Source organism: Coturnix japonica, chromosome 8, assembly GCF_001577835.2.
Source record: "Coturnix japonica isolate 7356 chromosome 8, Coturnix japonica 2.1, whole genome shotgun sequence".
Taxonomy (NCBI): domain Eukaryota; kingdom Metazoa; phylum Chordata; class Aves; order Galliformes; family Phasianidae; genus Coturnix; species Coturnix japonica.
Window position 1 is genome coordinate 5,419,125 of NC_029523.1, and position 12,020 is coordinate 5,431,144.

At 37.8% G+C, this 12,020-nt stretch overlaps 1 protein-coding gene across 9 annotated transcripts in view; it reads left to right on the plus strand.

Annotated features, from left to right (window-relative positions):
- RALGPS2 (Ral GEF with PH domain and SH3 binding motif 2) overlaps nt 1–12,020 on the plus strand; it is a 117,308-nt gene that overhangs the window by 54,543 nt on the left and 50,745 nt on the right. For all 9 annotated transcript variants that reach the window (XM_032446267.1, XM_015869610.2, XM_015869609.2 and 6 more), the window contains 3 exons: nt 4,494–4,583; nt 7,154–7,246; nt 9,665–9,791. In XM_032446267.1, the coding sequence (XP_032302158.1) occupies nt 4,494–4,583; nt 7,154–7,246; nt 9,665–9,791 (310 nt within the window). The remainder of the gene's footprint in view (nt 1–4,493; nt 4,584–7,153; nt 7,247–9,664; nt 9,792–12,020) is intronic.

The window sequence follows — 12,020 nt, forward strand, 5'->3', positions numbered from 1 at the left end:
TTTAATAATGTCTCCAACATAAAAGCTCTTTTCCAGACCTGTTTTCTGCGCCCAGAATCATGGCTTAGACATCTTCGTTAATCATCCATACTCAGGCTGAGCCTCTGACTTTTTCAGTTTTTTTTGTTGTATGCTTTCACACTTTCCATTATTGCTCACATTCAAGGTTTGACCAAGCTTTATCGCATACCTACGCTTAGAATATTACTTAGCTGTCTAACGATCTGGGGGTAGGTTTGGACCAGTTGCCTGATTCACCTCTTCACTGAAGAGATGATGTTATGCCTCAAAATTCTTGTAACTGTGGCATCATCTTCTGAAATCTGTTTCCTTCTCTACCCAGTGCTTGGCTGAAATTTTCCTGGTCTAACTTTAAAAGTTGCTGTATATCCAGCCTGCGACTAGTTCTACACCGATAAACCAGATTCCAATACTTTGCTCTCATTTATTCATATTAGTTGTCTGTACAGTCACATAAGTCAGATGCGAGACTGTCAGGTAAAGATGTCTTCATGCTACAATTTCTTGAGAGCCTTTTTAGTGTTGGTAGGTTTTCTTTTCTGTGGTCCTTTTGCCTCCAGCAGAGTTTATCATCTGAAAGTATTTGTTCCTAACTTTCACTTCCCACCTAGGTTTCAGCTGCATTGACTGCTTCTGAATGTTCCATTAGTCAGATGCCTGTTTTTGGTGTTTTTAACACCTGAAAGAAAGAAATTGTCAGTAATCTGAAATTGCCTTTGGGGAATCCTAAAATAAGAGTGCTGTTGATGTGAACAGCACTTTTGCCATATCTTTGAGTTTCATGGATAATAATAGATTTGGGACGGGCCAGTTTGGGGTTCTGCTGCAGAGCTAGTTTTCCAAGGTCTCTCTTTTACCACCTACCTGTTAAGTACTTGGAGCCCTTGCAGTTCACCGCTAAATCAACTGGAACAAGGAAAGCAGCTTTTCTGTCTGTTTTTCACATTGTCAGCACCATTGTATTCAGTTGTTCCAGCTCGCAGTCTGTCACTTTGACTATATTTCAAGTCAGGAGATTTGGAGACATTTCTAGGCCCTCTTTCTCATTTCTTTTTTTCTCGTTTGCTTCTCTTTAACGTGCCATTTGAAAAACTATTGATAGGTAACTTATCAGCCTGTTGGAGAAGCTACTCTGAGGAGTCAGAGTGCTGATAATAGAAGAAACAAGTCCAAGTACTTAGTGACTGCTCATTAGTTTGGAGCAAGATTTTTTTCTTGCCTGGTCTACCTTCTCTGTTATCGTTCAGCTGAAGGCAGTTCCTTTTGGACACCTGTCCTACTTCCTTCTGAGGTACACATGTTTACAGCTAAAATGCATTCAGTAAAATCATTGCCACTCTTGGCTTTATTGGCCACAAATCCATTTCATCAGATTTCTGTTCACCTTTAAATTTCACAGGGCTTTAAATATGCATCGTGCATCTGCCTTTCCTTTTTCCCCCAACTTGCCAAAAGAGAGCCTTGAACAGCTCTCACGTTGTAAGTAAAAAGAACATTAAATCAGTAACAGCTGCTTCACAGCAAATTGATCTGCTGATAGCATTTTGGAAACAGTATGATTATGTGCGGTTGATTGCAGTCTACTGAGAATGAAGTAGTGTATTTCCAGCATTAGTTATGTGATAATTATATGTGGTGCCTGTAAAAACAGTTCGAGTTCAGGGAAGAGAAGTCAGTGAATCATTCCATGCCAGGATTCTTGAAGTATGTGTTGTGATGTAGCACTGCATCGATCTATTAAGTTCCTTTAAAATAATAATAATACAGATTTGCTACATAATTTTTTAAAGCTGTGATCTCTGCCTATTGAAGTTTTCTTTTTGAAAGTTGGTTCTATCAAAATATACAGCTGTTGTAATTGGTAAAAGTGTGTCAGAGTATGAAGTTGTCAAGTTTGCCTGCTTACTGAACCTTTGTTCTCTGTCTTTTGGAAGTAGTTTTTGTAAAAGGTAACTGTCACTTTCCTGATGATATGAATATCTGTATTAAAAGCCATTTTCCTGAGGCTTTCATTTAAATGGGAGCAGACCTATGCTGCCACAGAGCTTAAACTATTACAGAAGCTTGGTCTAGTGGCCTGGTCTCATGGTTGGTGACCCTGAACGTAGCAGGGGTGTTGAAATGAGATGATCACTGTGGTCCTTTTCAACCCAGTCCATGCTATGATTTTGTGACTTACCAATTGTGTATGTTTTACTAATCCTTTGACATACTGACTTTTAAACCAAATACAAAAATTACAGAGCAGGGGGGATATGTGTCTTGTGATGTAGTGCTGCTGAGTCCCATTGACCTGGTAGTGAAATTTTCCTAGTGCCATCAGAATTGAAAATGAACAAACATGCATAGAGGAGAGGGTGGCATTCTTCCTTTGGAAATTGAGGAGGGTTGGTGAGCTGGGCTTAGGGAGATGGAGGTTCTTCCTCATCTGTAAGGGCACAAAGACCATACTCTATGTTCTGTTATGCGTTCTGTGTTTTCAAGTAGCATATCAGAACATTTTAAACATTTGGAAGAATGATTCTGGAACTCTTTACTAAAGAGATTATTAATCATTAGAGAAATTCAAAACAAAGAAAGCAAAAATAGTTTTGGAACCAGTGGCTATGAGCTTAAAAGAGCCAGTATAGGCTGGTATTTTTACAGTTTGGTTCTTTACAACAAATAACCACAGTACTTATGGAACCGTCCATTGCTAATGTGAAGAAAGAACCTGAATAAAATACAAATGTGATTCTGGGTTGGTGATTGAAATAAAAGGTTTTGTTTAAATTGTTTATTGTTCAATATTTGGAAAAACTATGTGGTGATTTATAAAGACACTATAGAATAGACCAAACAAAACCAATACAAGTACCAGTGAAAATGCATGAAGGAGGAGAGGAGGTGGCTGGAGTGGAAATGATCAAGAGTTTAGTTCTTCCTGCTGCTTACTCTCACTGAAGGCATTGGACAGCCTGAAACTGAGGAGGAGGTTTGGTGTTGGTTTTGTTTGCTTTCTTTGTAAGTTCTTGGAAGCACTGAGACCCCAGTCTGGCTGGGACTGGGACAGAAACCAGATTGAATTGAGTAAACAGGAGTACTTGTGTGGTACGGTGCCTGTGTCACTGTGAGACTGATGAACTTCCATAGACGTTTAGGCCAACATGCCAAATGATTTGTTTTTTTCCATTCTTATGAACATACTGAAGCATTGTTCCATGCTTTGAGCAAGAGTTTCTCAATCTGGCCTACTGCAAACGATCTCTTATTTCATCCAAATTCTATTTAACTGACCAAAGGCTTATAATGTAGGGTGCGTTGTCTCCATGGGATTCTTTGCGATGCAAAAACCAATGTTAAAACTTTAAGTTTCTTTGTTCCTCAAAGGGAAAGCATCTCTGAAGAAACTTCTTGATCATTCAAGGGTATCATTTTTCTCAAGCTGTGTAAGTTTTAAACATTTTTTGACAATACTTTGAAGTACCGTAGAATGCTCCAGTAGAACTTATGTGTTCTGTAGTAACTCTATTTACACAGAACCACTTTTGACTTTTATCAGGATAACAGCCTCTTAGGAGACAATTTGTGGTGTGGGGTTTGAGTGCCTGAAATAAAAGCTGCAGTGTTTACTACCATTTGCTAATCCTTTCCTACTGTTTTACTACATATCTGAAGAAATATTTTCTATCATTCCTCTTTGTGCTGAAGCATAAGAGGGTGGAGACTGTGGGGAGATAATAGGTTGGAAATGTTATCAAAGCATTTTCAAAGTATAGCTTTTATGAGGCATTCGTATAATGAATAAAAGCAACAGGCATCCTTTATGCTGTATTGAACATGATAATTTTTAAGCCAGCACTATAAAACTTAACAAAGGAAACTAATAATATGCTTTGTATTTGCTGGGAATTGACTTAGCCGTTATTAGAATATGGAATGTTAGGAATTATACACTCCAGGTTGGAGCATGGGATTCTTCCTGTGAGTTCCAGTGTTTGGGTGACTCCAGTCTGCAAATGTTTCTTCAGTAGTGCTCAGAATTTGCCATTGTCAGTGAACTGTAAGGTATTTGTGAGTTGGGTGGTGCAGCTTTGTAGTTGTGGAACAGCAGAAACAGAGGGTATAATCGCCAAGGTCTGGAATGTACAGCTACCAATTACAGTAGGTGAGAACAGCAGATAAATGTTCTTCAGATTCAATACTATACCTATACTGGATTTATTAATTTGATTTATAAGCAACTACTTGGCCATATAATGGTAGATTGTATGGTGGGTGCAAATGAGCAGAATAACACAGCAATAGAATAAAATTCAAGCCTTTACATTGAAGTCTGTATTATATTGGCAGGCACTGGATCCTCTAAGTTTGTACATACGTTGTAGAAGGAACTTGAACACTGTGAGACTTGTGATGTATTACTAGTGAAATGACAGAACTAAACACGTAATGTTGATGCTGTATTTCAAAAGGCCTGTTTTCTTTTTCAGGTAAGCTTCTGGGTAGTCAGAGAGATTCTGCATGCACAAACCTTAAAAATAAGAGCTGAGGTTTTGAGCCACTATATAAAAACTGCAAAGGTAAGAAATTGAGGGGTGATGGTGGGGACTGTGGGATTCACCACAGTGAAGGATCTTGTAATTAAGTTGATCAGTTCAGAAATACACATAGGTAAATATTTATCTGCTACCCAGTTTAGCTGTGGTTTTATCTCCTGACACGATTAGATGTTTGGCTTGTGCGTCTAACAAAGTTGTCAGAAATATGACAGACCAAAGTCCTGAAATAGAAGCATTTGTCTGCCAAAAAAAAAGAGGAAAAAAACCTTCAAAAAAGGCTTAATTAAAGAAGTATAATGGTAACTTATTTGAAATATTGTTAATTAGATAATTTACCAAATGTTTTCTAATGTTGAATAAACCCAAACACTGTGTAGAGATGGGAAATTTCCAGCAGTGAACATAGCACGGAACTGTTCTTGGAGACAAAGTGGGGCCAGACCTATTGTTAGGCTCTGCTTTGGCCACAGCACACTGAATGTGTCTGATGGGATCTACAGACAGCAGTGTTTGCAGGAATCATAGAATTACCCAGGTTGGAAAAGACCTTGAAGATCATCAAGTCCAACTGCATCCTAACCAGTACCCAACTCTAAAAACCCTCCACTAAATCGTATCCCCGAGCACCACATCCAAACTGAGACACAGTTCTGTGCTTGGTTAACAGAAGTCAACTGAGCATCACTTAGCTATGAGTTGTAAAATTACAATCTAAAAAAAGGCAGAAAAGTACATGGGGGTGATTTTATGTCTGTTAATTTGCTTACTATTTTGTCTTGACTTTGCTTACATATGGCTTCTAACATAAAGTTGCTGCAATTATTGCCATTTTCTGTTTACACCAAGTTATTATCAAAGCAGCATGGTGCCAGAGGTCGCGTTAATTAACTTTTCAGAGACGCTATAAATCCACTAGGCCGAACTTTTTGTGCTGACTACTGCCTGTGTGTTGTATAGCTAGCTGTCCTTTAATGATATCTCATTCTATATATGTGCAAACTAATTGGACTTAATAATTGCATTCCTCTGAAGTTCCCAGGCTATCGTGATTGGTTATGACATCTGTTTCAATGCTGGCAGCAGCTAGAAGACTGTAGTTTCATTTTAATCGGCCATGTTGTTGTTCTGCATCCTCCTTCAGGACAGCAGATTAACTTATTTGGGAGCCAGTGGGGAAAAAAAAGAGCTAAAAAATGAGCAGTTGGACAAATACAAGTAATGCTAGTTATTAGGAGTTAGGACTGTACTATACAGAGTCATCTGGGTTGGAGGAGAGCTTCAAAATCACTAAGTGCAATCATCTACCTGACCTACTGAGTCCCATTGCTAACTTGTGTCCTTTATTGTCATGTCCACACCTCCTTTTTAGTATCTACTGGTATGGGGTAAATATTCTGCATTGGGCATCCTGTTCAGTTCTTGTCCACCTTCTCCTAATGTCCAGCTAAACCTCCCTGACACAGCATCAGGCCATTTCTTCATCTTCTATTGATTTCCACCTGAGGAAAGAGAGCAATACCTCTTCATTGCAGCATCCTTTCATGTAGTTGTAGAGAACAAGATCTCCCCCCTGCCTCCTCTTCTCCAGACTAAGTAACCCCAGTTTCCTGAGCTGCTCCTCATGTGTCATCTCTTCCAGAAAGTAGCCTGCTAGAATTCTGGAGTTCTGGGCACCCAGGCTCAAACTTATCCTTGGGTGAATTGGTAATACACATTAAACATGGGATTCCTTAGAAATGGCTATGAGGACTTGGTTCCTTGAAGCTGTCAGTTCTCTGGCCCAGTGTTAAGCAGAGAGAGAATTGTGCTGAGTTCCAAAGCCACGAACTGGAAAACCATCCCCATAGGATCACTTTCAGTATCCCTAAAAGACGCGGTCTCTCAAACTCAGAGTCTGGTTAAGCCAGTCTTTTCTAATCAAACCTCATCTTGTAAGCAACCTCCCACTTAAAAAAAAAAAAAAATTAGGTAAGCTGAGTTTGAAGGAGAAAAAAGACTTAGTCCACCATGTTTATAAAGGCTGCTCATATTCTTGTACTATTAATTGATTTTAGTTTTCACATTCACCAAATTGCCTTTCGGTCAGCAAAGTACTCCAGGTATGTTTACCCTGCTTGACTTCATCCTGTGTTCAATTTCTTAGGTGTTTTGCTGCAGTCTCAGTAGCTCCATAGGTCTGTGGTGAAAAAGGCACTTACAGTATTGAATGCTGCCATGATTACATCATTCACGTGGGCTATCCTTTTTGGCATCTTAAGTTTGAAAATTTTCCTGAATGCTATGAATAGGAATATGTTGGGTTTGAAAACTTCTGGCATTTCTGATGTATAATATATGTATTGGAACATATATTTTTGGCAGGGCTATATCTGGACTATGCAGCAGCCAGTATCTTCTAATCCAAGACTGTATAGAAGCAGTACTGGAAAATTAGAAAGTGCTGTGAAAGTTATTTGAGTGGTCAGCAATTCACTATAATTAAATGTTCATTTTAGAACACGTGAAGTATCTTTTTAGATTGCAGCCTATTCTGTATTAACTGTGGCCAGTAATTGGAATGTTGCTTGTATATTGTATATTTTTGTTCTCAGAAACTGTATGAGCTGAACAATCTGCACGCTCTCATGGCAGTTGTATCAGGCCTACAGAGTGCTCCTATCTTCAGACTGACTAAAACATGGGCGGTAAGTGAGCACTGGGACATTGGAGGGATTTTAATGCATTCTTAGAAAAGCAGCATTCTCTAGCTTATTTTTAAGCTTGCAATAATTATTACAGATAATTTTTCTTGTACTACGTACGTAATGTTTCTGCTGCATCTGAAGTCTATGGTTTCCTGTTGAATTTTTTTTTTTTTTTCCCATTCTGGCATAGAATTTCCCTTGAAAAATGGTTCCCTGCAGATTCTGCTAAATGCAGGGACTTAATTTGGCCAGAAGCTATTTTGTATTTAGTTGCTGGAAAATGAAGAATGCCAAAGTGGGTCATATTTTAATCATTTAGAGGTTTATACTGATGGAATTTTTATTTTTTTTTTGCTATGGAGAACAGATGTCCAGAAATTCATGATTCAGTTTCCATAAAAAGATTTGTAGTTTCTCTTACTGATAACTGGATCTAGCAATCTCCATCAGTTTTCGGGATGGTTTCCATAGTTATTGCAGCTGCTCTAACCATTGTATTTCCTAGGTGGTCTTTTGTACAGTTATGTAAGAGGCATTCTATGGAAAAGTTTTTGATCTCTTTTCTGACTAGAGTTTATAATATTCATGTGGTTGCATCTCATCAGTAGGACATGAGGAGCAGCATATGCTCATTGATACCTCTGAGCTGAGTAAACCTCGTCTGATCCTGCTATACATTGGGTAGTTACCCAGCCTTGCAAATAGATGCGTTTTCAAGTGTGTTGAAAGTGATTAGATGGCTGAACAACTCCTCTGCAAAGGATCTGTAGAGACAGACCACTAAAACACAGAAACAAAGCGAACTTTCTCTGCAGACATGCCTTGCATATCGTGTATTACAAAATGTGTTTTTGTCATTCTGCTCCTTCTCCACCCAAGGTAGGAAAATCTCAATGATAGTGTTGCTCAACTGATTACAAAAAAAATTAATCTAACGCACTCCTGCTGAGATACTCATCTAGAATTCTCTGCACATTTTGCAGATGCGCAGCTAAGTAAGACATATTGCTTCAAATCTCTCCAAGAAAACCGTAATGAAGTTAGCACTTCAGAATGTCCTTGAGGCTAACTTCTGTTTTTCTGGCTTCGTCATTGCAGTGCCTCAACAGCTTTACTTAGCAGTGATGAGAAATGGATTTGTGTGCACGACTCAAATACCTACTGTATCTGTATTAGTATAAATTTGTTGGCTGCTACCATGATTAAACCATTTAGATTCCTGATTTCTTTCCTGCTTAATCCTAGGGTTGTTTCAACTCTGTCGTGTCACGAGTTGATCTTTGTCTGAAAAAGAAAAGGGAATGAAAGAATTAAGTGTTCTGCAGCTTGTACTTTTGTACTATTAAGGATCTTGTGAGGTTGGGGGGAAAGGGTTTGGGAGACTAGGACACCAAGCCTTCTGCCAAAGTGTTCAATGTAAACATCTTACACCTTCCTTCATATTCTGGCTTCAGGCTGAAATGAAGCCTTTAATGTGGCTTTGCAACAGTAGCACAGTTAGGTGTTTCAAAAATACATTATTTAATTTCTCAGAGCTCAGTGTCCTGTTAATACTGTGAAAGGAAGGTGTTGGGATGAGGGAGAATAGACATTGGAGGAGGCTCATGACTTTGTTTTGTATTTTAAGTGGAGCTCACTGTAATGATAAGATCCAGTAAAGTTACAAGCTGGTAGAACAATAAATACAGCTTGTATTCAAGTCTTCTGTATGCTTTCTATAGAGAAAAATGGATCAAATCCTTGCAATCTTCCAGTACATCAATAATGTGGATGTCAATAGCTACATTCATTTTTACTTGTAGTTTGGTTAAAGGTATTTATTGGGTTTTAATGATATTATTTTCCTGTTTGAAAATCTAATTTGTTAAAACAGTTTTCAATTCAAGAATGAGAACGTATTTTGGAATGTGGCTTTTTGTGAAACTGGATTCATATAAAACTTGGTACTTCTGACAAGCAAACCTGAACTTTAAAGATCAATACAGTGACTAAACTGCTACTTTATGTAGTAAATAAATAGTAAATATAGTAAACAGTAAATACAGTAAACTGCTACTTTATATAGAAATACTGCAAAAGTGGACAAGCATGTGAAATGATGATTTTAGCTAGATTAGTCATTAGAAAACTGGTATTATTTCAGAAGGATCTCCAGGACACCAACATTTATGTTTGACTATTTCTTTAAAAGGCTTATTTAAATTTAACCACTGAAATAGCTACTTTTCTATATTTATCCTTAAGGCATTTATCCATAAAGATTAAATGCTGTAATTTTAAGCAGTCGTGCTTAAAAATAAGTAACCAAAAAGGGGAGGAGGACAAATGAAAGAATTAAATGCATGCGTTTAACGGTATAACACTGAGCATTCGTAACAATCAAACTTCATCTCAACTGCTTCTGCCTTTGTTTTGTAGTTACTGAGTCGGAAGGATAAAGCCACTTTTGAGAAGCTGGAGTACGTTATGAGTAAAGAAGATAATTACAAAAGGCTTAGAGATTATATCAGCAGCTTGAAGATGACTCCGTGTATTCCCTATTTAGGTAAGCTGAACTATTTCATGTGGGAAATACTAACGGAAACATTTCTGCAGTTATTACACAAACTGAACAGTGACACTGAAATGTACACAAAACTTTTATACTTCCATAAAGAATATGGAACCACCAGTTGGTTCTGTGTATTCTGTATATGGCAAGAAATAACTTCACCAACTTCAGGAAGAAAGTTGCTATTAAACCTCGCAAACGCTTCAGCTTTTACATACAGGATCAGTTTTCTAGTAAATGATTTTCCCATGTGTTGCATAGGTACGCTGACTTCTGGAGAAGTGCTTAAGCTATTACGCTTGCTAGTGTGCTCTTGAAGAGCTAAATATTTGAATGTTACAGTAATGCTGGGCTTTAATTTATGAGAAGCTTTAAATCACCAGCCTCTGATAAATAATGGCAGGTTTTAAGGTTTGGAGGATGCTAAAATCTGCAACTATTGTTGCATTCAGTTATATTAAGAATGCAAGTGTAACTGGGTATTTACTACTGACTCATGTATGGGATAACTGAGTAAATGATGTTCCTCTGTACCTGTGAAAGCTACATAAATGCTTAGTATGAGTTGATTTGGTTGCCAGACTGATGTAGTGTCACTCAGTGTCTCAAAGTTTGATTTTGTTCAGGGTGATTGTGTTCTTATAATGTAGCTTTTCTTTGGTACTGTAAGGTGTCAGTGCTTAGACAGAATTAAGGAAACGTTTACTCGATTTTTTTCCTTCTGCAGGAAAAGAAAAACTACATCCTTGTTGATTTCAGGTGCTCTTGCACCTAAATTGAAGGTGACCTCCTGTGATCACTGTGGCTCATTAAAATGCAATCTCTTTGTTCCTGATGATTGATAATACTCTTAAATTTCCTTTTTTAAAGATAATACTAGACAGCCTTCTTTATGCTGTGATCAACATATTCATCACGATATTGCATCATCTACTTCATTGCTTGATACAAGCTACGTTGCCATCGTTAGTTGTTTGTATCTTGAATACTTCTAAAGTGCACAATAGTTGCATTAAATTCATGCTTTGGACTGGAATAGGAAGAAGTACTTTACTCTGTAGAACTAGTAGTAATTATAAAGAGCAGTCCTATAGAATTTGTCATTCTGTTCTCATTTTTTGTTTCCATTTTACACCCCTCCTAGAATATTGGTAATTGTTCATGTCTATAATAGAACTGTGAATTACTCAGCATGAGCCTGTTTTGTCTGTAGTGTGTGTGAGAATTGACAGCATGGTGCATATCACACACTATCCTGTTTGTCAACGCAGCTATTAAAACTGGGCTTGAATTAAAAGGGGCCAAAAAAGCCAGAGTATAATGTAATTAAAAGTAGCATTTTGTACTTTACCCATTCATGCATATACTTATATATTAGCTGCGTATGGTTCTGAAATGGAATTTCTAGCTTTCTAGAAGCTTTTTACCCCATATGTTATGATTTATTAGACGTGAAGCCAGGCTCAAATTGTTTCCTTGCCAATGACAGAGTCTCAAGCCAACCTGCTTTTAGATTTTTTCCAAATCTCGTGATCCTCTGTCCTGTGCCATTATGGTTTTCTAAAACATACTTCTGTGCAGAGAATTATTTACTCTGCTCTATTTGTCAGGCATTTTTACATTACCATCTTCTTACCTGAAAGTCTGGATTTAGAACATCGTTTTATAGATTTTTAGGGGATTTTGTAGGTTTTCTTCTGTTACAGATGGTTTCCTCCTCATACATGAGAAAGTCCATGTAGCTTTTTGGTTCGCAGTAAGTTTTTGGCTTGACTTAATAGTTTATTGAAGTAAATATATTTTAGGAAGAAGGAGGGTTTAGTGCTTTGCTGTGACCAGTTGTAGTTAGTGTTTTGTGACTTGGTTTCCTGTGGTAGGAATTCTCACTACTGGCATAGAGTGCCCTCTGAGCCTGTAACGCTCATAAGAAAAAGCAAATGCCACTGATGTGCTCCTCTAGAATTAATTTTGTAAGGTTTAAATGTGTGGCCAAACAAACAAAAAATTGCCTTGCAACTACAGTTGTGATAAATCTGCATCCGTCTTGGAAGGTTGACTGTGGAGTCCTATTTTTCTCATTTGATCAGAGCTTTTCATCTCCACAAACACTTGAGTAGTTTTGCAGTGTATTTCCCAAAGAATTTATACTGACCTGAGAGTGATTTGGGGCAAAAGAACCAAACTTGCTTGCTTTTTGTTTTGAGCTTCCCAGCTGTAAGTTGC